The sequence below is a fragment of the Talpa europaea genome (genome assembly GCF_964194135.1).
Source record: "Talpa europaea genome assembly, chromosome: 8".
NCBI classification, from domain to species: Eukaryota; Metazoa; Chordata; class Mammalia; order Eulipotyphla; family Talpidae; genus Talpa; species Talpa europaea.
The window spans coordinates 44,433,227-44,459,443 of NC_140075.1; the positions used below are offsets into that span (position 1 = coordinate 44,433,227).

At 34.6% G+C, this 26,217-nt stretch overlaps 1 protein-coding gene across 7 annotated transcripts in view; it reads left to right on the plus strand.

The window, feature by feature from the left end:
• TCF12 (transcription factor 12) overlaps positions 1–26,217 on the plus strand; it is a gene marked incomplete at both ends in the record, with an annotated part of 325,036 nt that overhangs the window by 136,401 nt on the left and 162,418 nt on the right. For all 7 annotated transcript variants that reach the window (XM_084240807.1, XM_084240804.1, XM_084240806.1 and 4 more), the window contains one exon: positions 1,740–1,842. In XM_084240807.1, the coding sequence (XP_084096933.1) occupies positions 1,740–1,842 (103 nt within the window). The remainder of the gene's footprint in view (positions 1–1,739; positions 1,843–26,217) is intronic.

Genomic DNA, 26,217 nt, shown 5'->3' on the forward strand with positions numbered 1-26,217 from the left:
TATTCATAGTCATGAAGGAAAATATTTTTTTTTATTTTACTTAAAAGAATGAAGAGAATTAAGCACATATAATAAATTAACCTTTCATTATCCCTTACTGTTCAGATGATGTGTGAACAATGTGACTAACCTGCAAATGCATTTCTATTGGCTTTTTGCCTAGTGTAATATTGTTTAATGATGACAAATAATATTTCAGTGATTGTTGAATAGTTTTCAGTGCTTTATTTTTACTGTGTATGCCTAAAGATGGGAGGGAAAGGCAGAGGGAAACCCAGATGTATGTGATATAGCATATAAATGTGATATGGCATTTCAAGAGTGTGAAACTTTAAGCAACAAAACTAAATTTCAAGGAGTGGCCTTAACTAGGAGCTATTCTGTTTTGTACATAGCTTCTGCTGCATGTTGCTATGGCAAACGGAACTACGGATGTGGTTACCAGAGGACATGACACCTTGTGGTCATAACCAAGTTGTAAATGTCATCTAAATTCTTCTTGAATGTCTATCACATGTGTATCAGTGATTCTAAGGGAGATAAAAATTAAGCAAAGATTCAGTTGGGAGTTAGCACTCCCAGAAGGTTAGTTTTAAAACAGAACAGCAGAAGGAGTTGTGACATGCATCCACAAGCAATTGTAATGGCTTGACAGTTTTTTAGCCCTCAGTTCCTAGCCTTTGGTTGAACTGACAGGCATGCTTGCAAAGATAGTGAGGCCTGTTTCATCCCCATTAATGTCTTTTTGAATGTTAGCCAGAAGTCTGGGTAATGATAAATGTTCAGTGATTGATGATTTTATAGTCCCAGGAGATTCCTTTTTTTTTTTTTTTTTTCCTGGTTTCTGTGAGCTAGGGCAGTTTTCTTTCTTGTTTAGGCCTCTTCTGAGTTTTTCTAATCTGTTAAAATGGTGGTAGTTGTCATTAGGGTAGGTTTAAAAGTAGTATTATGATTTTGGAGGTGAAGCTGTGCTTAGTGCATGTAAGAGTCTGAGAATCAGAACAGTTTTTAATCACAGTGGTTCTGTCATAATTGCTATATTTGTAAATTTTTCTATCTCCCCCCCCCTTTTGCTTTTAAGTAGGATGTTTTAAGCTATAAGGAGAAATTTAATAACAGCTATTATGAACTAATAACATTAGCTTTACTGTTTATATGATGTAGCAGTTTTTTTTCTGACTCTTAATTTAAATCAACTGGTTCTTTTGTTTTCCATTTTAAATGTCAGTTTCTATAGAAGTATTTCTTGTACTAGTATTAAAAGACGTATAAACACTTTTTTGTTAAATTTTTGTTTGACATTTAGGAAAGGATTTATTTTTAGTATATTGTTTGTGGATTCTTTATAGTATTTTAAGTAAAATTTGTAACTGTCTAACCCTGTATTTGTATGTTATGAGAACAGAAAGAAAGAGGGTATAAACAAACCTTTTCCTAGTTTATTACAACTTAGAAATATATTTTCCTAGTTTTTTTTTTTTAAATCTATAGAACTTTTCTTTTGGATGTAAATAGATTGTAGGGCTAAGTTAAGATCAGTAAAGGAACTTTTTCTATAAAACCTTAAAAAAGAATAAACGGAGCGCTTCTGTTATTTAGTTTTTCAAGAAATGAGCAAGGAACTTGGTTAGGAATAACCAGTTGTAAGGCTGAATATTAATTAGGTGAGTGTCATTATGTTCAATTAGCAGAACTGCCAAATAATCTCTTTAATACTCTGGTCTTTTTTTTCCCCCTAGGGTTTTACAGACAGCCCTCATTTCAGTGATCACTTGAATGACAGTCGATTAGGGGCCCACGAAGGCTTGTCCCCAACACCTTTCATGAACTCAAATCTGATGGGTAAGTTGGTAATTTTCTGCAAGTAGTATTTTCAAAGCCTCTTTGACCAGAGACATTTTTTATCACCTTGTCCAGCAGAGACACATAAGTAAAAGAGTGATTCTGTGTTTCTGTGTAAATCCAGGCTTTCCTCGCTTAACTCAGTTTGAAATGCAAGTACCCAGAATTGGTGGATGCTCTCTTAGAGCATTATTATCATTGTTATCAAAAAAGGAAGCAGCAATATTTTAACTGTTGATTGGTAGTGTCTTTGTGACCTCAATCATTTACACTTTCTGCTTTCTGAGCAGAGAAGTGTTTCCAAGACATTTATGACTTATTTATCTTATTGATTGTATGTATGTGATAATTTAAAATATAGCAAGCAGAGATTTTAGGTTTTAAGCAGATTTTTACTCATATTGGATGATCTTTTGGCACTACTTGATTAAAACTTAATAGTATGTTTAGATATCATGTCTTTTGTTTCAAGTGCTTAGGTTCTTACTGGAGATTTTTAAAGTTTTATTTTGCAAAAGAAAAGTTGTGCTTTGAAGAACATTACCTATCACCTAAACATGGTCGTCATATTTTCACAGAACCTTTAAGGTTAGCTATTCTCTGTATTTTCTCCTATACTCTGCAAAACATTCCACCCTGTGCCCCAACCCCATAAAAATTTACAGCTCTTCAATCTGAAATGATAAACCCAAGCTATTATTTTTCCAGCTTGGATGCCACTCCTTTTTTTTTTTTTAAGCACTAATTTTACCATTTTGCAACACTTGATTCAAGACTGCTTTATGGCATTATTTTTCTGTCCTGTGCTGGGGCTGAGCACATTACAAAAGATTTATTTAATCTGTCTTACTGGTTGTCAAGGGCATCATGTAAATATAGGTTTTTATAATTGACATTGATTTCATTACTTATTCTGTTTCTTAAGGATGTGACCTATATCATGATCTTAGAATTATCCTTTTAAGACACAGCCATGCTAATCTAAGTGGATTACCCAAATCCAAAATCCTGGTGGTCTGTAATTTCTTTATAAATGGTTTTGCTTTGTATGGTCTTTGTTTATTTCCCTTATCCTCTATAAAGTGTTTGAGGAGATACCATCTGATGTTCTGGTGTGGATTTTGCCTACCAAAACTACTGGCAGTTACCAGTTTAAAGCCATAGTCATTGAATATGAAACAAGAGTAAAAAAAATCTAATCAGCAATGACATTTATGTTTGAAATCACAAGTTGTTTCAACATAAATGCAAATGAAAACCCTGGCATTAAATACATAATTCTCATTCCAGGTTAAAATAAGAATTAAATTTAGAAGAAAATAAATGATCCTAGCATTTGGCCAGAGGAAACGTTCTAATTTATATTTTGAATTTTCTCTTTAGCTTACTATCTAAGTAAAATACTTATGACACTCCAGATAACTTCCTTTTATAGTATAACTTTTCAGGTAGCATTTAATTTATAGCAAATGTGCTAGAACAAGCTATAGTCATTGTTCTGTAATTTTAGATTGAGCTAAGCTTCCTTAATTGAGGCTATAACTCTGAAATGTGAAAAAGCAGAAATTGCCCTTTTTTATACTTAGGTTCTTACCTTTATTCTTAGCTCATGGAGATGATTGTAAAGCTCTATAGAATTGCATCATTAGCATGGCTTTGAGCCAAGGTGACTGTTAAAATTGTGGGGGGGGGGTGGGAATTAAATGATTTCTAAGAAGTGTGTATATTAGTCATTTACTCTGAAAAGCTTTTCACTAAAAATATTCCTATAATTCAGTTGGAGGTAACATTTTCCTAGTTGGACAAATTATGAGCTTGTTGGTTTCTTCAGCTTATAAATAATTAGTATTGATGGGATATTCCATATGCTATGTATAAAATCAGCATATAAAATTAGCCTTGAAATAAAAATAACTCACATTTATAAACAGATCAATTTCTTTACAAATGAAAAAGATCCATTTTCTTGTGAACTACATTGTATAGTCAGTCAGGTATAGCTCGCTATACATTTTCTTTGCAAATTTTCACTATGTAATCTAAAAAAAATGCGTAATTACCTATAATGGTGGGAAATAACTCTAAAAAAGATTAGGCAGATATGTTCAAAAGGATTTCAGTCATCATTGGCAATGTCTGATTTACTACACTTCCCTTATCTTACTTTCTGTAAAAATGGTTAAATTAGATAATCTAGCAATTTAGTCTAAGCAATCTACTAAACAATAGCTTGCTTTCAGAAATGAATGTCTCTAAAATTGTAGAGCAGTTCTGTGATAGCAACAGGCAGTCCCACTTGATATGAGCTAATTGAGCTGATACCCAAATATGTGGGTTTATATTGCTCAGTAGTTATTTGTCTAACCGTTTGATAGTATAAGGGATTTTCAAGCTAAAAACCTAAATTGTTAAAGCATGACTTAGATGTACATGGTAGTATCACAAGCATTTGAAACTGTTGATACCTAATCATCATAACAGGTAACACTTCAGAATGGTGCTGTGAATGATAAATGCTCAGAAACAGTTAAAGCTGATAGGAAAGCAGTAATGTATTTCATCATTGCTGTCAACATATAAAAAACACCATTAAGGGGGGGGGGAGGGAATTGTATATCTTGGGAATGTTATTTTGCATATTATGTTCAGCCATAAGCACATTTGCCTGAAGAAATAGTGAGTTATAAAGTGCCACTATCTTTCATGATGGAGCTCTCAAACACTTTAATGATTTTACACATTGGAAAAATGAGAAATTTGTCTAACAAGAGTTGATAATGATTCAATAATGAACAATTTGCTGCAGAAACATGCATTTCTATATTCATTTAGATATTTTGAAGTATTTTAAACAGAAAGTAAAACTATTATGTTGGGTAAGTCAGTTTTTCTTTTTAATGAATACCACAATTATTCCATTGATTTGTCAATAAAGGAACAGAGCATTTTTGCTTATTTTTCAAGTGAAATAAGTGTATCCTTTTGACACATCACTAAGTAATTAGCATCCAGCAGTTCTGTACACTATTATAGTAAAACTGCAAAGCTTTGACAATAGCAATGCATTGCAGTCATATCACCAGATAGTCTTCTCCATCCCTAACCTTTTCCAGCATTGATTTATTTCTCTACCATTGGTCCTTTCATTGATTTAGTAATATTTGCTTTGCTTTATTTTTGTTGGTGAGATATATTTTTGGTGATGGCAGGACCCATGTGTAAATTGAAGATAGGAACAAATTATTTCATAGACCGCCCCCTCGATTCTCAAGTGATTGTGGGTTGACCTACTCTTAGCTTTCTGTCCCTCCATGTTTTTCTAAAAGTTTACTTATTTTAGAGTATGTGTGCCCGTGAGTCAAGGGAAATTTAAGATGAGATTTTACCTTCAATTTTTCTTTTTTCTGAGACCTTCAGTTATGTTCCTTTCTGATAACTTATTTTGCCTTAGAAATATTTTGTTAATAATAATGAAAGTAACATGTGGTAATATAAGGAAAAAATGTTGAACTGAGAATTAGGACATCAGTCCAGATCTTCATAATAACCTTTATGACAGGGTATTGCTGAGTAGTGTCAAAGATCTTCTGAAGTTTTCATATTTTATACATTTTGATTCTATAATCTCATGCATTTAATATATTTTATTTAACCCTGAAAGGGATTATGACTAGATTTTAATACCTATTTTTACAAATGAGAAAACTAAGTCTCAGTAAAACCTTTTTCCTGAGACCACAGAGTTAATAGATAGCAAAACAATGTAGAATCCATATCTCCTGGTTCCTAGTCAAATATTCTTCCCATTAGTCACATTAGGCATGTAAGGTTCTTTCTACATAATAAGGTTCTTTCTACATAATGCTCCCAGGTTTTTACTAGCTCAGCTTTATCCTGAAGCACTGGTCTGGAGATACACCTATGAAAATAATTGGCCTAACTTTGGAAAACATTGTATATCATATGCTGCCCTTTCTTAGAGATTTAGATCAGGGTATTAAAGATTCTGGCAAAGGGGGGAAAAGCTTACTTAACTTTGCTTTGCCCATCACATCCCAGATTTAGATATACACAGAAGTCTTTTTGTAATCATTAGCCTTTGGAGGACTAGTTCACCATGGAGCATATACTGGGAAATGTTTGTAGTTTGTTTTAATGGGAAAATAAAAGATAACACTTAAGTTCTCTGCACTGTAAAACAGTACAGTGTCAATAAAATTGCTACATATTTTTATAACTAATTTTAGTCATCTTAGCTAATTTAGCAGGTTGGAGGTTTTTGTAGTTCAAGTATATTATTATTAAACCTCTGCTAGTATTTGACTTAAAAACAAATCACTTGTTCTTCCACTGCTGTTGGATCTGTTTGCTCAACCCTACCTTCATTTCTCTCAAAGCTTAAAGGGCCCCTCTGGTAACAGCTACTATGTTTTGTTTTCATTTCACAGTGGATTAAATAGGTTTCTCTGGGAATTTAATTGAAATACATTTTTCCTATATATTCAGTATTTCAGACAACCAAATTTCAATGAAACTCTTGTATTCTTGATGCTTTTTCACTATAGTTTCTGATTAATCCAGAAACTCCTAGAATTAAAAAAAATGTATATAGAATTGCCATATTTAGAATGCCAAAGCATAATAGAACTCAGCACTCAAACAACTATGTAACTTTGGTGTATATTACATTGCTTTGCTAGATGAGATAGTGAAAATTATTGTAATTTTGCTTTGGGGAAACAGTTTGGCTTACTGTCTGATTTGAAAGCATTTCATAAGGATGAAGTCTTCATGCTTTCTCCAGTGTTTTGTTAACCCCAAGTCTCATAAAAGAACATGAGTTATATATTCATTGATCTATATTTCTCTGATCTTTGGCTGCTTACAAACAAAATATTGACCCCAGGAGAAAATTGAGTGAAAGAAATCGAGTTAGTATTGAAGAAACAAAAGCTAAGATAAATTAAATGAGTAGTTAATGAGAAAAAATCAGTCCAACCCTCTTGATTCAGATTTAGCACATAGCCCCTTTCTACTGGATTGCTTTTTTCCCCCTTTTTTTATTTACTTCTCTTGTTCAACCATTTGTTCATTTTTTCTCCATTACAGCTCTTATATCTTTTGCTACAGCTTAGATCCTTATTAACTAGGCTGAATGGTTGCATTCCATCTTCCTTCACCTTCATGTACCCATTCATCCTTTTTCTGCCCTTAATAAAAATACAGTATGGCAGAATATAAAAGTGAGTAAGATTCAGTCTACCTTTGTAAACTTTACTATTTTAGTATGATGTGGGAAATAATTCTCATAGTTATTATACATGGTATAATGTGAATGATGCAAAGAAAATCTTCCAAAAATTCAGAAGAGATTACATTACAATAAGGCATCACCAGAAGTGATCAGAAAAAGTTTTGTTGCGAAGTAGTGTTTTGTCAATTCAGTATTAATTTAGAATTCTTTTTCTAACAAATGACAGAAATAAACTATGTTCAATAAAAAGTGGTATTTATTGACTCACATTACCAGGTGGCTAGAAGTAGAATGAATTTTGGTGTAGTGGGTTTAGGGTTCAAATAGTTTCACCTGCCCCCCACCCCAAACAAGTGTTTGTTGAGAGAATGAGATAGAACTGGAGAGGCTAATTGTACCAAGAAAGTATTGGAGGAGTAAGAAAAAATAGTGGTGCAGTGTTCTTGTCTCTTCCTCTCTACTTCCAGAAACCTTCACTTAACTCTTTCCAAATTGTTTTAAATTGTCATTTCCTTCTACTGTAGTAAGGATATTTAATTCCCCAGTGGCTTGGGGTGTTTTACCATAAATATGCATTTATTCATAATAATCTATCTCTGGCAGCATCATCTCTTTGTATGATGCTGCTTCCACATCCTTAAAAAAGCAGCTTCTTTCCATGGTTAAATGACTTTTGATAGACATTCTTTTTGAAGTCATTCCTTTGAGCCAGAGATGAGTTAACAGCTTCTTTTCTGTCCAGCCTGTACTCTGTATGGACTCAAGATTCCTCAAGACTTCAAAAGTGAATCATTTATTAAGTCTCTCAGAACTTCTTAAAAGGCATACCAAAATTTCTGAAGATAGAGAAAAGAGGTCTGATTGGAGGCTTATTTTGAAATTTAAAGCTAAAATTAGAAAATAATATTTTATTTAAAGATTTCTTTATTTATGCATATAAGAGCTGGGGTACAGGCCAGAGGTGGTGGGGGGTGAGAGGAGTCACCAGAGACAGAGTGGGGAACAGAACAGGCAGATCGACTGAAATACACTGCTGAGGGGAGCAATGGGTGAGTCAGGAGAGGTCTGCTGCGCCATATGAGTTGCTCCCTGGCTGGCTGGGGATCGAACTTGTGCTGCAGTGGCTGCTGATAGCTTCATTGGTTGTGTCTTAACTCCTTGCACCACCAGGGAGGCCCGGAAAATAATATTAACAAAGCAATTTATATTATCTTCTAGGTCTTAGGTGGACAAAGACTGAGTTAATTGTTGAGGGTTTTTTGGGGCATTTTTCCTTCAGAAAATTGTGTGGTAATACAGAAATGTCTTTTATGTCACATTTAATTAAGCCTTGTTGATTTTCTCTTTAGTTACTGACTCTAACTTAGGCCCAAATCTGTCAAGTTTTTGTGTTTGATTAAATGTTTCTTTAGGGCCTCCCCGGTGGCGCAGCGGTTGAGTGCTGGGTTGCGAAGCTGCCCGCGGCCTCTGCGGCGCCGGTTCGATCCCCGGCTGCTCCCCGGCCACCAGAGGAGGATCCCACATGGTGCACAGACCTCTCCTGCCACCCGCTGCTCCCCTCAGCAGTGTACTTCAGTCCTTCTTCCTGCTCTGCTCTCCACTCTGGCTCTGGTGAATTCTCTCACCCTCTCGCGCTTCTGACTGTACCCAGTGCATGTATAAACAAAACAAACAAATATAATAAATAAGTAAATAAAACCATGCCTCTATTAAAAAAATAAATAAATAAATGTTTCTTTAACATCATTTTTATTCACTTCAGGGAATTTTGAATCTTTTGCATGATACTCAACTTTCAGTGGATTTCTTTTAGTTTTGCTTTGTATTTTACAGTATTTAGTAAGATTGACTAGCAGTGTCATTGACAGTAAATGCCTGAGATAATGACACTGCTTGCAGGGGTATTATTACACTAGGGTTTTTAAAAAAGTTATCAGGTCATTTAGTAAATATTTTCAGCAGATCACACTGTTTTATCTCTTTTAGTGTTCGCTATAAATTCATACCTAAGCCAAACCATAGACCATAGTTTTCCAGTTTTTACCCTAGAAAAAAGAAAAACATGTGTTCATTGAAAAACATGTATACAAATCTTTGCAGCAATTCTTTATACCAAAAACTGGTATCAAACCAAATGCCCAACAACTGGTAAGCAAATAAACTTGTGGTACATTAATTCCTGGATATTGTTAAGCAATAAAAAGAAATAAACTATTGATAGACGCAAAAACTTGGATGTAGTTCAAAGGCATTACGCTGAGTAAAAGAAGCCAGAATCAAAAGATTACATACCTACTGTGTGATTCCATTTATATGAAATTCTTGAAAAGGCAAAACTATAATTTGGAGAAATGATCAGTGGAAAGCGGTGAGTGGAGGTGTAACTATAAAGTAACATGAATGAGTTTTTCGATGATAGGTTTGTTTTGTGTCGTGATTGTGGTTGTGGTTAAATTATTCAAATTATTCATGACTTAAAATTAGTAAAATCATATACCCTCCAAATGGGCACTTTTTCTATGTGATTATTTAGCAAAAATACCAACATCATTTACAAGGAAAATGAGCATCGAAAAAATTAATGCTTAGATACTAAAATACATAAAATGTTCTAATTGAAATGGAACTCAGAAATCATTTAGCTCAGTGGTTCTCAGTTGGGAGTGTTGAGAAATACATGGTTGTCAAATAGACTGGGAGTAGGGGACATTGCCACTGATAGGTCCCAGACCCTTAACTTTCTCACAGTGAAGAGTTAGTATTTGCTTGGCTAGTGGTCACAATGTTTATGCCAGTTTTCATTAGTCTTCAATGAAAGTGACTTTTTAAATTTGAAACTATATCCTGAATTGGTTTGGTTTAAACTGTAGAATGTTATTATTTGAAGATATTAATGGTATTTTCATCCTTCAGTTGCATAGATTTTGTACTGCATTTCTGTTATTTAGTAAGCCTCACATTTTAAGTGAAGTGCCTCAAAAGATTGTTGCTTATTTTGAGTGTTAATCCACAATTTTTGTAATTTACTTCACAAGTAAGCTTATTTCTTCCTAGAAAATTCAGCCTTTGCTTGTCATAGCTCACCTTTGAGGTATGGCGTGTTTTTCACAAACCTCCAGATTGTGCTTGTTTTGTTATTACTTGGCATTTTGGGTCTTATGAACAGTAGAACTTGCCATTCTGTGTATATTTTAGAACTTTTTGATTATACAGATATACTCTGCATACTTATATACAATATATATACATACCTACATGAAGCTAACTTCACATAATTCTTTCCTCTTGAAAAAATGTTTTATGGCTATTGCCATATGTATGGTGTGGTATTATGAAATATATGACAGTCATTCTTATATACATACTTGTTTTTTACTTTGAGAATACCTCTGGAGGATTCTTAGACTCCTCAGGTTGTTTGAAATTTCTAGGGAGCTACAATTAAATGGGAGTAGAACACAAAGCCATTTTCACAGCAAATTAAACCAATTAGTGTATTTATAGTTAACATTTTGTTAATTTTCCTTGTGTCCTTATCTATACTGGTTCCTGATATGAGGGACCAGCAAACATTTTTTCCAAGTAGTCAGATTTAATAGTTTAGTCTTATAGCCCATGACGCAAAGTCATTACTTGTAGTTACTTATACAACAGCTTAAAAAAAAAAAAAAATCCTTAGCTCCTGGGCTGTAAAAAATAACAGTTGGTGGCCTGGATTTGCTCCACACCCTGTAGTGTAGTTTGCCAATCTTGCTCTGATAATTTAACAAAAATATTTTAATAGTAGCAAAATTATCAATGTGTTGAAGAGTTAATAAATTATATATATGAAATTTTGAGGAACATAACACATGATTTTGTATCTACATATATATTTTAATATCTTTAGTAATAGTAATTGATGTCTGTGGTGTGTAATGTATTATTTTTAAAATTTCCTTCTTTCATTGCCTCTATACGGAATGGCAAGTTACTGAGTTGTTTTTGTCTTCAAATGTGATATTGGTTATTGGCTTTTTATTTAATTTTTTTTTGTAATTTTTAAAAAGATTTATTTATTTATTTATTTATTTATTTATTTATTTATTTATTTATTTGTGTAAGCACTGGGTATAGTCAAAAGTGCGGGAGGGTGAGAGGATTCACCAGAGCCAGAGCAGGGAACAGAACAGGCAGACCGACAAAATACACTGCTGAGGGGAGCAGCGGGCGCCGCAGGAGAGGTCTGTAGCTCCATGTGGGACCCTCGCAGGCAGCCGGGGATCAAACAGGCCTTGCAGAGGCTGCTGGCAGCTTCGCAGCCCAGCACTCAACTGCTGTGCCACCAGGGGAGGCCCAATAATTGACTTTGTAGGCAGATGTTAGATTTTTTTCTTGTGAAGTCCTGTTATTCCCTTTATTTTCTATAATCTGAAAGTTTTTTTTAACTCATAAAGCAGTATAAAATTGTAACTGCATTGTGTTAAACTATCATATTAGGAGAAGAAAAGGTGGAAATTAGGCAATTCAGAGGTGATGTGGCAGTGGGGCAGAGAAATCTTTGGAGAGAAATCTTCAGAGAATAGCTGTGGAGAAGAATCCAATAGAGAGAATCAGTGATAGTGTGAGAATGCTGTATGACTTAGTGGTGGGTGTGTGTGGTAATTTACACCTGAAGGGTGTAAGTTATACCTCTAAATCATATGCAGTATGTAAATCGACATTACCTCAATTTAAAAATATAGCAGATGGTTGATATTATAAAGAAAAAAATTTCATGTAGGGAGCTCAGTGGTTAGCGTTTGAGAAAATCCTATTTGCTATGCTATTCATCTTCTATTTAAGGCTTTATCCTGTCTGAAAGATTTAAGAGAAAATGTCACATTTGTTACTAGAGAGTATTCGTAATTTTTTGCTCATACATAAAATTAAATATGTTCACATCAAAGAACTATCTTCTGCTCTACAAAAAGTAAACAACTCCCTTTCATATAGGCTAATCAGTATCAAGGAAATTAAATTATGCAATCATTTAGTCATAACACTAAATCCAGAGCATTTTTACTCGTGTGTGCATGTACAATCATACCTGTATGTTTAGACAAGGTAGGAATACATGTTAAGTATAGACTTTAGTTTTATTTCATTTTACAAAAAATTAGTCAAAAGTTTTTTTAAAAGGATCCACATTTTCTTTCAGTGTTTACGAAGTAATTGGAAAATACATCTTCAGGTACTGGAGTAGTAACAACTATTTATTTGTAATTTACTTTTCTCTAGCAATATTGGAGGAGTATATATAGAGAGAGATTCATAAATTGTATGTTGTTATATATACTCTCTATATCTGTTTCTACATTTCTTTTAATCTGTCCATGATTCTTTTAATCAACTTGTTGCACTCAATAGTTTTAGTACCTTGCAGCTCATGTGAGCTTTCCAACTGTTGTATTTATACAGTATGCTCTTCAGCTTTCTAAATTTACCATGATACACTTAGGGGAAATCAGAGACTCAAACACATCTATAAAGATAAATTTTTATGCCCATTTAAAAAATACATTATGTCTGTTTAACTCCACCAGTAAGAAATTTAATTGAAGAATTGACAGTTTACACTGGGAATGTAAAATGGTGCAACCATTCCAGAAACATTTTTGCAATTTTTATAAAAGTAAACATGCAGTTACATAGAACTTAGCAGTTTCACTCTTCAATGTTTATCACATAGAAATGAAAACTTGTGCTCCCACAAAAACTTGAGCATGAATTTGTCATCCTTCATTACATAAATTGTTAAACATCTGGTGTGCTCATACAGTGAAATAGTATGCAGCAATGAAAAATGAATGAAATATTAACCAAAGAATTTGGATTGAGTTTGAGTGTGAATTAGGCTATGTGGGGGAAAAAAATCCCTTTCAAAAGATTGCATGCTTTATAATTCCATCTATGTGCTATTCTTGAAATGTAGAATGATTGAATCAAGAACAGATTGTTGGTTATTATTTGGGGGCTAAGGAGACAGATAAAATCTGGTTATAAAATCCTTGTGCTTTTGAAACTGTTCTGTAATATGATCGTGGTGGTAGATACATGAACATAACTTGTTAAATTGAATAGAACTGAACGTGCATATATGTGTACCATAAAATGGGGGGAAAAAAACCCTGGGGGACTCATATAAGATCAGTGAACTCTATTAGTGTGAATATCCTGGTTGTGATATTGCAAGTTGGGGAAAATGATATAAAGGTACACAAGATTCTTTCTGTTATTCCTTATAGCTACATGTAATCTATCGTTATCTCAAAAGGAAAGTGCAGTTTAAAAGTAACTATACAAAATAGTTAAGTTTATATATAAATAAATTACTCAAAGAGCATGAAAAATTGTAGGAGAGTAGATTACAGAATTCAAGAGGAAAGAGAAGTGTCAAGGATATCCAGAGATTATTTTTCTAAAAATATTTCTAATAGAAATCTAGGCTATAATAGTCAACTTAGGACCCTTTTAATCATTGGAAATCCATGTATTTCTAAGGCAAGAATGACTTTTGATCTTTTAGTTTTAGGAAACTACAGTTTATCACTATTATTAGCAAGTGGGAAGAACATTTTTTTTGGTGTCAACATTTGTTCTTTGCTTTGAATGCACAGCACTGTTGTAACTTTGGGTAATAGGGAATGGGAAGCATCAAAGGCCAAAAGCCTGATGTGTGTTTTTGAGGATACCAATAACTTGAGAACATCTGGAGAGCAAGATAATCTTAGCTTGCATCTTGTATTTTAAAATTGAGTATTTACAGGAGTATTACATGGAGTATTTAAGGACTGAGTAATTTTACTTTAATACAAATATTAATGAGGGCAGGTTATACGTACTTGGTGCCCCAAGGTGAGGGAAAGTTAGTAAGCATGTCAGAGAAAAATATTAGAAGGTACCAAAGTTAATTCATTAGTGATAAACTTTATCAAGGGTTGACTCTTTCACCTTTCTTCCAGAGCCAGAATGGAAAGATGCAGCAACAAATTTTTTCTGGGCCTGTCCTTGCTTTCACTTCAGTGAAAAATGAGTTTTGAAGATTAGATTTACTGCCATTTGTAATCTCAATTAGATTTGAAAAATTACCTTCTCTTCCCTAAAATACTAATTCTTTTTAGGAAATCTTTTCACAATTTTTGGTCTTTCACCAGTCACAGGAAGTTGGTGCCACAGGGAGAGTGATAATCTAAGTGAGGTTATTCTGGTGGTCCCAGGTGTTATGTATTTCATTTATTTATTTATTTATTTTCGAGATTTATTTATTTATTTATACAAGCACTGGGTACGGTCAGAAGCATGGGAGGGTGAGAGAATTCACCAGAGCCAGAGCAGAGCAGTCAGAGGGACCAAAGTACACTGCTGAGGGGAGCAGCAGGCGGCAGGAGAGGTCTGCGCACCATGTGGGACCCTCCTCTGGTGGCCGGGGAGCAGCCGGGGATCGAACCGGCACTGCAAAGGCTGCGGGCAGCTTCGCAACCCAGCGCTCAACCACTGCGCCACTGGGGAGGCCCTGCATATGGTTTTATTTCTGTACTCTCAATTCTGTTCTGTTTTTTGGTGTGTCTCTTTTAATTCTAACACCAAACTGTTTTTTAATTACTATAGCTATATAGTATAGTTTGAAGTCAGGGAATATGATACCCCCATTTTTTCATTTTTTTTCTCAGGACTGTTATTTTGCTATTTGGGATGTTTTCTTGTGTCAAATAATTTTTTTTTTACTTTTTATTTTGTTATATTTCTAAAAAAGAAGACCAAAGTGCTCTTGATAGAGATTTCATTGAATCAGTATGTTGTATTAGGTAACATAGCCATTTTAATGTGTTAATTTTTCCAAGTCATGAGCATGGAATGCTTATAAAGCATTAATTTGTGAAGGATCAAAATTAAAGAGGTTAAAATGGTCATCATACCATTCATTCATATGATTTTTTTGGTGTGTGTATATATATGTATATATGTATGTATGTATGTATGTATATGTATGGAAGAACTATGGTGTAGACCTAAGGTGTGGGGAGTGAGAGGATTCAACAGAGACGGGTGAGCAGAACAGGTGGATCTGCCGAAATACAATGCTAGGGGAAGCAATGGGTGAGGAGGAAAGGTCTGCTGTGCCATATGTGTGTTAGCTCCCTGACTGGGGATTAAACTATGGCAGGTAGTGGTGATAACACTGAGACTTAACCCCTAGGCCACCTGGGAGGCCCCATTCGTATAATGAATGAATTATTTTTAGAAATTAAAGATCCAAATTATTCTGATATTTCTAATGAAAAATGTTTAGATTATTAATGTCATAATAGACTGAAAATTTGGAAAAAGTGAAAATGACTCTTAAATTGCCTAGCAAATTACAAAGTTATAACTTTCTCAGCATGCGTACTCATGATAGCATAGCAATGTATAATATATATGATTTGTATCATAATGGATTGCCTTGAAGATAATGGTTCCAAAGGTCAATAAAGGACACAGTAGAAAAGATTTATTTAACACAGTCAGTTTAGGTTTAGAAAAAGAGATTTTTTTTTTTTTTGGTCATTTGATTTTGTTTTGAGATTTTAAGAATTCTGTCTTAAATTATTTTTAGTGCACCATGGCAGGGATGAGGACCATGCTTTTTCCTTTGAAAGCACTGGTGGAGGGGCCTCTCTGGTGGTGCAGGGGTTAAGTTTCAACACTATGAAGCTATCAATAGCCTTGGCAGCATGAGTTTGATCCCCAGCCAGGGAGCCAACCCACATGGCACAGCAGACCTCTACTGTTTTGACTGCTACTCCCCTCAGCAGTGTATTTCAGTAGAGCTGGGTGTTCTGTACCCCAGCTCTTGTATGCATAAATAAATAAATATTTTTAAAAAAAGAAAAGAAAAAGCATTGGCAGAATAGAATGTGTCACAAATAGCATGAAACTGTAAGACTCTGACTCTCTTTGGCTTGTTTTAATAGTCCCTGGTCTAGTGTGTATGACATCTTTATTTTAATATATAATAGAAACAAATGCTACACACTTGAAAAACTGAAGTTAGCTTTCCATAGTGTCCCTCCTCCATTATAGGCTTTCAAGAATTTGGTTGAAAGTTTGTTTTTAATCATGGAACATGAGAAACATAGAAACATGGAACATAGAAGAAAAACAAAAAGAATTCAGGAGTAGCTAGTGAGGCTACTGTCTCTGTCTAGTTCCGCAAAACCTTTTATAAGCCTTGGTCTGTCTCTCTGTATGTTATTTGGGCTGGGCCTAGATAGGATGGATGTATTGGCTTTTGAAGCTTAAAACGGATCTTGGCTCATCTTTTTTTTTTTATATATATATAGAGGCATGTTTTCTTTCTTTCTTTCTTTATTTGTTTGTTTTTTTTTTGTTTATACATGCACTGGGTACAGTCAGAAGCGCGGGAGGGTGAGAGAATTCACCAGAGCCAGAGCGGAGAGCAGAGCAGGCAGAAGGACCGAAGTACACTGCTGAGGGGAGCAGCGGGTGGCAGGAGAGGTCTGCGCGCCATGTGGGACCCTCCTCCGGTGGCCCGGGAGCAGCCGGGGATCGAACCTGCGCCACAGAGGCCGCGGGCAGCTTCGCAACCCAGTGCTCAACCGCTGCGCCACCGGGGAGGCCCTTGGCTCATCTTGTACAATTGAAGAAACTCAGATGTTAGATAGTAGTTGGAAGCCTTTCCTTAAGAATATTCCCAAAATATATTGAGATGTTAAGGAAAATGGGGAAAAAAGATGGGAGATTCAGATTATAATGTGTGGGTTATTATGCCAAAAATGTCAACAAATACAGAGTTTTAATGAATGAAGAACACATTTATATCCTGTCCCAGATGCATTGTGCTTAGTGTTAGTTTCATGTGTGGTGAGGGCGTATTTGATTGTCTTCCCTTTTCTGGTTGGCTGTATTCCCATTCTGACTTTTTAATTTTATTTCTGTTGACTTGCTTCTCTATTATTTGACTCTTCTGGTCAGTGGCATAGAGCAATTGAATCCCAGTGAGTTTCAGGCCACACTTCATGAAAATACAGTGTCTACAGTTTTTCTTAGAGATTAGTTACAACTATTCAAAATACATTTTAAATTCATTCGGGGTAGTTGCAATTGTTTATCTTCCCTTAAGACCTAAGAGAAGAGGGGTAATTTAGACTGAGGTCCTTGGTATATGATTATTGAACAAGGGACACAGACTTCTCCTTGGAGCATCTTTAATAGTTCTTGCCTCTGGATTGTAATCAGATAAAAACTGATTTTAAAGTTCTTAATATTCAAGAATATGCATTTATGTTTACTTTTAAAGTTCTGGGGGATAGTTACCTGTTATTATTAGCAATATGCTCTCACTATTGAGCTAACTGGCCTGCTTAGACAGTTACAGTGTTTTAAAAAAAATATCTTAGAGACTTTCAACTGTCCTTCATTTGTATCACTATACAACTTTATTGTCTTGTCTCTTGTTGGTAGACCTTCAGTATATAGTATGTGGGTTTGTCAGTCTGGGTAGTCAACACCAGCATCTGTCCAGCTGTCGATTATATTGTGATTCATTTAATATCTTTTCTATCCCAGACGTGGGCCGCAGTACTGTATATCAGAGGAATTTATTGTGATCTGATTCACATACATTAGAACACACAGAAAAATATTAACTTCATTTATAAGATGATGCATGTAGGGCCTCCCCTAGTGGCACAGTGGTTGAGTGCTGGGCTGTGAAGCTGCCTGCAACCTCTGCAGCGCCGGTTCGATCCCCAGCCACTGGCGAGGGTCCCACATGGCGCGCAGACCTCTCCTGCCATGCCCGCTGCTCCCCTCAGCAGTGTATTTCGTCAGTCTGCCTGTTCTGTTTCTCGCTCTGGCTCTGGTGAATCCTCTCACCCTCCCGCGCTTCTGACTGTACCCAGTGGTTGCATAAGTAAATAAATAGATAGATAAATAAAAAAATAAATCTTTAAAAAAAGATGATGCATGCATATAGTGCACTGTCTTTATTGTATGCTTTGCATATTTTGTAAACATTTTGCATGTCATTTTCATTTTTTAAGCAGTGTTTCATCTAGAAGAGTGATACGGTTGCCACATAATCAAGGTATTAAATATATTTTAAAAAATGGAAAAAGGAAAGGACACAAACCACTAACCAGCAGACCTTGATAAAATTTCCTACTTTGCCTGTGTAGCATAGAGAAATTGTTAAGTTTGGCTTATGTGTCTTAAAAGGAGTAAACACTTTGTAAGTGGGGAGAGGATCAGAAAAATTATCAAAGTAACTTTTTGCATATCAAAAAGCAACCAAATTCTCTCTCTTCTACTTTTTTTTTATATACCTGGAAGAATTAACTTAAAGCTTTCAGGATGATCACAGGAATATTTCTGGAGTGTGTATTTTATATTTTCTATGATGTGACTCAGAAGGAAGGAGAATCCTCTGCCCTCTCTCAAATCTTGGGATGGTGAAAAAGAACTGTACTGGAAATTTTTCAACCGAGAAACATGAGCCTCCTGACAGCTGAAGGCTCTAGATCCCTGTATTTGGATAGGAAACTATGGGGCTAGGAATATCTTCTATACAGAATAGCCTCACTTGAATTTGCAGGTGTTCTGACTTCCCACTGCTTTGACAGCATAGTGCAAAGCAGCCAAGCCTGAGGTAGCTTTTTCAGGGACAGACCATAGTTAACATTGTGCCCAAAGGTGAATGACTACTTTGGCAGATAACTTGGAGGAAGGAACACTACCCCCTTGGAATGCCCTCAGCTATCTGCTAACTGTGAGTGATTATGCCATAGCCAAGCTGCAACTTGATCTGAGCAACTGTTCAGTTATAGTAGGGTAGCTTAGGTTGCTGTATTCTAGGAGTGTAGCAGTGAGGCTCCATCCTTATAGCCCAGTGGAGGTGGCCTTGATTTTCTGTAAAAAACAGTGGATAATCAGTTCACTTTTAGAACATTGATATGGCATAGCATATCATATTTTTGGTTTTTGATTTTTTTTTTCTGTAACTTTTGCTAAGCTACCTGTCACTCACATTTTGAGTGACTTCTCTGTGTTAAACACCATACTTGAGAATCTGAGAAACACCAAAATGAAAGACATTATCTTCAGAAGAACTATTAAGTACTTTGCTTTTGCAGTTAATACACATGTAATGTATATAAGTAGATTGTCTAAACATTATTCCAGATTAAGCTGTGGGAACATAGTGTAGTTAAGTGAAAAAAAGAAAAATAAAATTCAAACCCATTTATTTTTGAACATGAATTTTTGTTTAATCTGAATATATTTAAAGTTTTCAGTTATGAATTTCAGTTTTTCTTGACAGGAAGCTTACATAGATATCTTTACATCATTGTCCTTTGTATCTTATAAAATTTATGCTTTTTATCATTGCACGTAAAGACCTTTATTTTCTGACTCAATCTTCATTTTTTTCCATCTTCTCTATCAACTACTTTACAACTGTATCTCAACAGCTCCTTTTTCCCTAGAGCTTCCTTTCACTTTTATAATTTTTGCCTTTCTTGATAATGTAGGCGTTCTTATTCTTCAAGCATCAACTTACTCATTTTGACAATTTTGTAGCTTCAGATAAAGGCAGTCATGTCCTTTTTTATACTTCCTTACATTTTTAATGCTTCCACTCACTAGTGTAACTTTTTATCACCTTTTGTCATATGTTTGTGTTCCCCCCTGTTTTTCTGCTGAACTATAAATTCTTTGAATACAGGTCCTGTTATTTTTGTATTCATATCTTTTTTGTATATGTCTAAAACAATAATAGTAAGTAATTAAGGTGACATTTCTTGAGTAACTTCCATTACTTTTCAAAGAAGAAAACCTTTGTCTGCTAGAAGATACAGAACAAACTTTGAAAAGTAAATTTAAGGATAAAACCTGACTGTAGTCCCAAACATGAAATATAGAATCTTGGCTTTGGGTAGTGATGATCTCAATAGGGATAGGGGACTTAAGTCAACAGCTTAAATTTTGAGAATATTTAAGCCTAACAACTAAATTTAGTTTTGTGATCCTTTTTTGAAAGCATATTTATCATAGTAATAGGTATTATTACTCTTAGACGTATGATCATATTACATGGTATTTTATTTATTACTCCATCAAGAGCTTGGTACATGGGGAAGTGGTTATGGTTGGCAGGTGTGCCAGGGTGCTTTTCAGCTGGTGAATAAAATTACAGGTCATTTAACAAAATAGTGTTTACATAAATAATTATGATTTTCAAATGGTGGGATGGGTAGCATGGAAAGAGTTAATTAACTTCTTTATATTCAAAAGGTCAGGTTTATTATACAAAGGAAAGGGAAGTCAAGGATGCTTACACAGACATAGCAGGCAGAAAGAGCTTCCACCAAAAGGGACAGGTTTATTAGAAGAGAAGCCTGCATAGTCACAGGTGGGTAGTCTTGAAGGAGAGCTGCTTCTGCTGCTTTTCAAAAAGAGAAGGTTGGTGAACCTGCATAGTCACAGGATGACAGGACAGCTGTTGCAGAGTTAACTTTGTAGCATTTTCAGGATGCGTAATTTCTCTCAAAATTGGTTCTACTTTGACAAAAATCTGTTGTTGATCCTTCCATTCTTTTTAAATTGACAGTGTTCTTGGTCTCACTACATTGTTGACTTTAAAATTGTTATATATATATATATCTTTTGGTACCCTTATGCTTTGCATAAAGAAAGTACTACATTGAGTAAATAAATGAATAAATAAAATCTGTCCCCTATCAAAGTTAAAACTAAAATGAAGATTTTTAAAAATGCAAAATAGAAAATAACAATATGAAGCATCTTTACTTTCCTCTTTATATAAGTTTCATCACAGTAAAAAGAAAATTCTCAAAGACTTAAATATCCCATTGAGCTTTGGTTTAGTCTAAGAATACTTGAGCTTTCAGATTTGTTCTATTTTTGTGTTTCAGAAAACAGATTCTTTGGAGATTCACTTAATAGGATAGGTGATAGTTTTCTACTCTTAAATTAGAAAAATTTTAAAATGTCATAGGTTCAAAGTTCTGTTAAAAATTACAGTTTGGTACCTATTGATATTGGCCAACTTTAATTATTCAGTTATTTATGGAATGAGATACATAGACAAATAAAAAAAAGTATGTTTCATTCTTTTTTAAAAAGATTTATTTATGCATACAAGAACTGGGGTACAGGCCAGAGGCACAGGGATGAGAAGATTCACTAGAGACAGATTGGGGAACAGAACAGAAAGATGTACTTAAATACACTGCTGAGGGGAGCAGCAGACAAGTCAGGAGAGGTCTCCTGCACCAGGTGGGCCACCTCTCTGGCAGCGGATCAAGCTGTGCTGCAATGGCTACAGATTGCTTCATAGTGCTACATCCTAACCTCTTGCACCACCAGGGAGGCCCAAAGTATATTTTATTCTAGATTTAGCATCTCGTCAAAATTTAAAAATTCTACAAATTCCTAGGTTTCAAATCAAAATATATGTTTGTAGTTGTTGAGGCATTGGCAGTGACACTGGCAAATTATAAGAAGTTGGCTATACTTACCTGCCCATTATCATGGAATCTATTTTGAAAATACTCAGAATCTGAAGTGTAAATTATATTGGAAGATGCTATCACTAGTAGAAATGACTTAAAGAAGCAGGTGTGTAAGCAGATTCTTAGGAAAGGCAGATCTATTTTTGCCTAAATTTTAATTTTGTTTCCATATACTATATTTATGTGTCAGGATGTTATTGTGTTAGTAAAACTTGGTCAAGTTAGATTGCCTAATTCCTAGCAGAATTTTGATTGAAGAAGATTGCTGTGGATGACAAATCGCTGCAAGGATCTACAGTAAAGAGTCAAACACCTTAGGCACAAAGTCAGCAAGAGGGAAGCTAGACAATAAGAGAGGATTGTACAATGAGCAGTAAGAAGGACATTACTCCCAGTTGTACTCAGAAAAAGAGAAAATCTTGTTATTCTTCTCTGTTGTCCAGTTTCTAGACTATCATTTGCACAATACCTTCCCTGTTGCATTTTGATCTTTTTGTTTCTTTTTTTTTTTTTTTTTAAAGGATTTTTTTTTTTTTAATTTTTTTTTATAGAGGCATGTTATTTATTTATTTATTTGTTTGTTTGTTTGTTTTGTTTATACATGCACTGGGTACAGTCAGAAGCGCGGGAGGGTGAGAGAACTCACCAGAGCTGGGAGCAGAGCAGGCAGAAGGAACGAAGTACACTGCTGAGGGGAGCAGCGGGCGGCAGGAGAGGTCTGCGCACCATGTGGGACCCTCCTCCGGTGGCCGGGGAGCAGCCGGGGATCGAACTGGCGCTGCAGAGGCCGGGCAGCTTCGCAACCCAGCGCTCAACCACTGCGCCACAGGGGAGGCCCTGATCTTTTTGTTTCTATACCATTGTTTCATTCAGTCCTTAAGGAAAACATGAGAAATAGATATTGGTCTATCACAGTTTTACAGATGAGGAAACTGAGGCATGGCAAGATTAATATTTTCTTAATACTGATAGTAGTAATAGTTTTTGTTCTAGTAATAGTAGCTTTGTTCTAGGAATAGTAGCTTTGTTCTTCTTGACTCCAAAACTTATGTTTTTAACCACCATGCCATACCGACCCTGGATTTCACCTAAGAACACTTTCGCATGTGCAGATTAGGAACCTTCAGGTTCCTAATATAACTAACATATAAATGATATTATGGGTCTTAGTAGTTTGTAAACTATAAATTCGTTTTTACTCTGGTAGAGATAGTGTAGTATTTTTCTAAGTATGAATTCTTTTGCTCTTTATTTAGATGACATATGAAAACTATAAGATCTTGTCCTCTGAGAGGCTGTTTGTTTAGTTTATACAATAATTGCCATTTTTATTTCATTTGGACTGCTGCATTATTTTATTTTTCTCTATATAATTTTATGGTTGGGAAGTAGATACTTTGTTTAGTTGTGATAGGGTGAGAAAAAACCCGGGAGCAGAGTGATGAAATAATTTATTAACAATTTGTATTGACTCCATCTCTAAAGTATAAGTTGATTTGAGTATTACGTTTCCAGTTTCATCATATTTTAGCCTCCGTGTCAAACTGCTAACCATTTAAATTTATTCTTTTAAGTTCAGTTATTTTTGAGGAAAAATAGAACTAAAGTAGGAAAAAGTTTTATGTGGAAATTCTGGCAGCATCTTTAAAATCCAGTAAAAGTTAAAAAAAAGTACATTCATTTCTAGTAAAAATCACTGTAATTAGATTTTAACTTTGATAGAAAAATGACCTCTAACATTACTATGATTTTATGATCTGTTTTGATTGACTCAAACTTCATAATTACTGTAGGTAAGAGCTACTTTCTGCAGCTTAACATAATGTCAGACAGACTACCTAAGTTTAAATTCTGGTTCTGTTTTCTTTAGTTTTTTTATGAGTGAGGATAGTAATTGTTGTTAAATCATAGGGTTTGTTTGAGAATTAAGGGAAATACTCCCTCCAAAGAGCTTAACAGATGATACATGTGATAGTACTCACTAAGCATTCTCTGTTATTGTTAAATTTGTTAATAACATTTCCCTCAATTTTGGGTCTAATTAATTCTTTTAATTAAAATTCTAATCCTCAATATTAGAACTTTTTAAAAATTGTTTTATAATTTCAAAAGTAGTTTTCTATATCACAGAAGGCTTAGAATAGTTTATAGATATTTAAAAAATTGTCTTTGTTTTGTCAACAGACTATTCAAATAAGTAATCTGTCCCCTGGAAGATAACAGGGAGACATAGTAGGTAAAGTTTTGTTGATAATTTTGTTGAATAGTTTTTGTCTGATATCTTTCTTCTATCAGTTCTTGTAATAGAGGCCTTATCATGTAATAAGTACAATGATCAGTTTAGCTAGCTTTGCAGAATTTAGGATGAGGTAGTTAGTCCAGGACGTCTCTGGTAGTATGAGGAAGGCAAGCTTCAATGTTGAGTATAACTCTGCCTTGTCTCAATTGTGTTCTTTCTAAAGTACAGACTCAACTTGGTCCCCTGGCAGTGATATAGAGCAAATGTCAATAACAACCTTTGTAAATTAAAAGAACAAATTTAAGGACAGTGATTCATTAAGAAAGAAATTTGTATGAACAAATTAACCCTTACTTCTGTTAAAAAATCAAATCACTGTCTGTCTCTTGAGCCTTTGGATGCTTTTATCCTAGTAACCACACAGATGATGAAGAACCTCTCTTTCCTTTAATGGGAACCTTGGACCTGGGATACTTGCTGTTCATTAGAAATATATATTTTTTCTTTTTTAATTATACTTTGACATCTGGCCAGTGTGATCAACATCAGTAATGTTAACCTTAATTTGCAGAGCAGTTGTCAAAAACCTCCTGAATTTCATATCTGTGTAGAAAGTTTTCATTATAGATTTTTCAGTTAGCTGTTGCATAGTGCATATATGTGTTACTTCCTCACACTCACCTTTCTGAGTCAAGTCATTCATTAGTCATTCCACCTCAACAGCTTTGGAAGGCAGACAGCCAAGTGGCCAATGTATTTTCAGATTTTTGCGTTTAATGTGTTTTCCATTCCCTTTCCAGTTTTTCTTCCCTCATTTAACCAGTGCAGAAATAGTCTGTATGTCTTTTAAGTATTTAGCTGTCTAAAAATTGAATGTAAATGCTTCTTTAATAGGCCAAAATATGAATTTGCATTTCTGTTTTGTATGTAATACTTAGGTGAAAATATTTTATTCTTTCTTAAGGTACCCTAAAATGAAATTCTTCAGATTTTCTAAGTTTTTTTTCTCTCTTTTCAGGGGAAATAACTGTGTTTTTTTTTTTTTTACCACTTTCTTAGAATAATTTCTTTGTTCTATAATCTACTGTGATTGATAAATCATGAATGTGATTTATCATGTGTGCAGTAAGTGAGGGTCTATTTCATGCATGCCTTCACAGATTTTTTTTTTTTAGTATCTTCTGTACATTAGATGTTGGGCTGTAATATTATTTGAGACTCAATAGTGAAGTATAATTGTAAACTAGCTAGTACAATTTAAGACCTTATTGGTATTATTTGGACATGCAATCAAGTAATAGATTGTCTTTACCATCCCCATTCCGTCTTCAGAGTTTGGATTTTGGAAATTTTAACTCATAAAGGAATGGAAAGTATGATCACCATGTCATTGATTTAGAATACATTTAGTAAATACTCAACATGTACTATCCTCACAATCCTAAATAGAAATAATCTCTTCTTTCCCATAGTGCTCTGTATCTCTTGAAAAATTAAGCCAAGCAATTGTTTGCATTACTAAATTAAGCACTTTTTGACCTTCAACTTTGTTTCTATTTCAGAACCTTAGCTAAATCCTGGTCTTTCAAATATCTCATTCTTATTTCCCATTACTTCTTGGTTTTGCGTGCTAGGTCCCAATACTACCTACCCAAATATAATTACCCACTTAGTTCAAACTGTTTCAATGATTGCTTGCTTTTTCTCATGATATTGTCCCAACAGAAATGCTGTTCCCGCTTCTCTGACTGTTGAATTCAACCACTTTTATTTCAAAACCTCACTGCATTTCTGCTATTTGCTAGGCTATCTTTTGGAAAGCAGTTGTGACCTTGACCTCTTGGAGTTTTTAACTCATACTTTAGCTTTTCTAGGAAGCCTTGCTAAAACTTATCTTGAACTCATTCTTCCTTTATTCTGTCTCCATGGCACCTTGTACATGTTATATTGAAGTTTTCTGTGTGCACTTGCTTTGTATTTGAAGTTTTCTGAGGATGTGTATCTTGATCATCCTTCCACACACACCTTTCTCTCTTTCTCTCTCTCTCTCAACACACACACACACACACACACACACACACACACACACACACTCTTCAATCCTATCCAGAACTTAATATATAGCAGATACTCAGCAATTTTTTAAACTGTGTATAAATAATTTGATTACCTGGCATAGATTTGATTCTCAGGATTCATTGGTCTCTATGTGTTTTGGCTGTTGTTATGATTGCTAGTATGTATATCTATTTCTCCCACTGAATTGCCATCTTGAAAAATACTGTGATATTACATTCATATTGGTTGCCTTATCATACCTAATG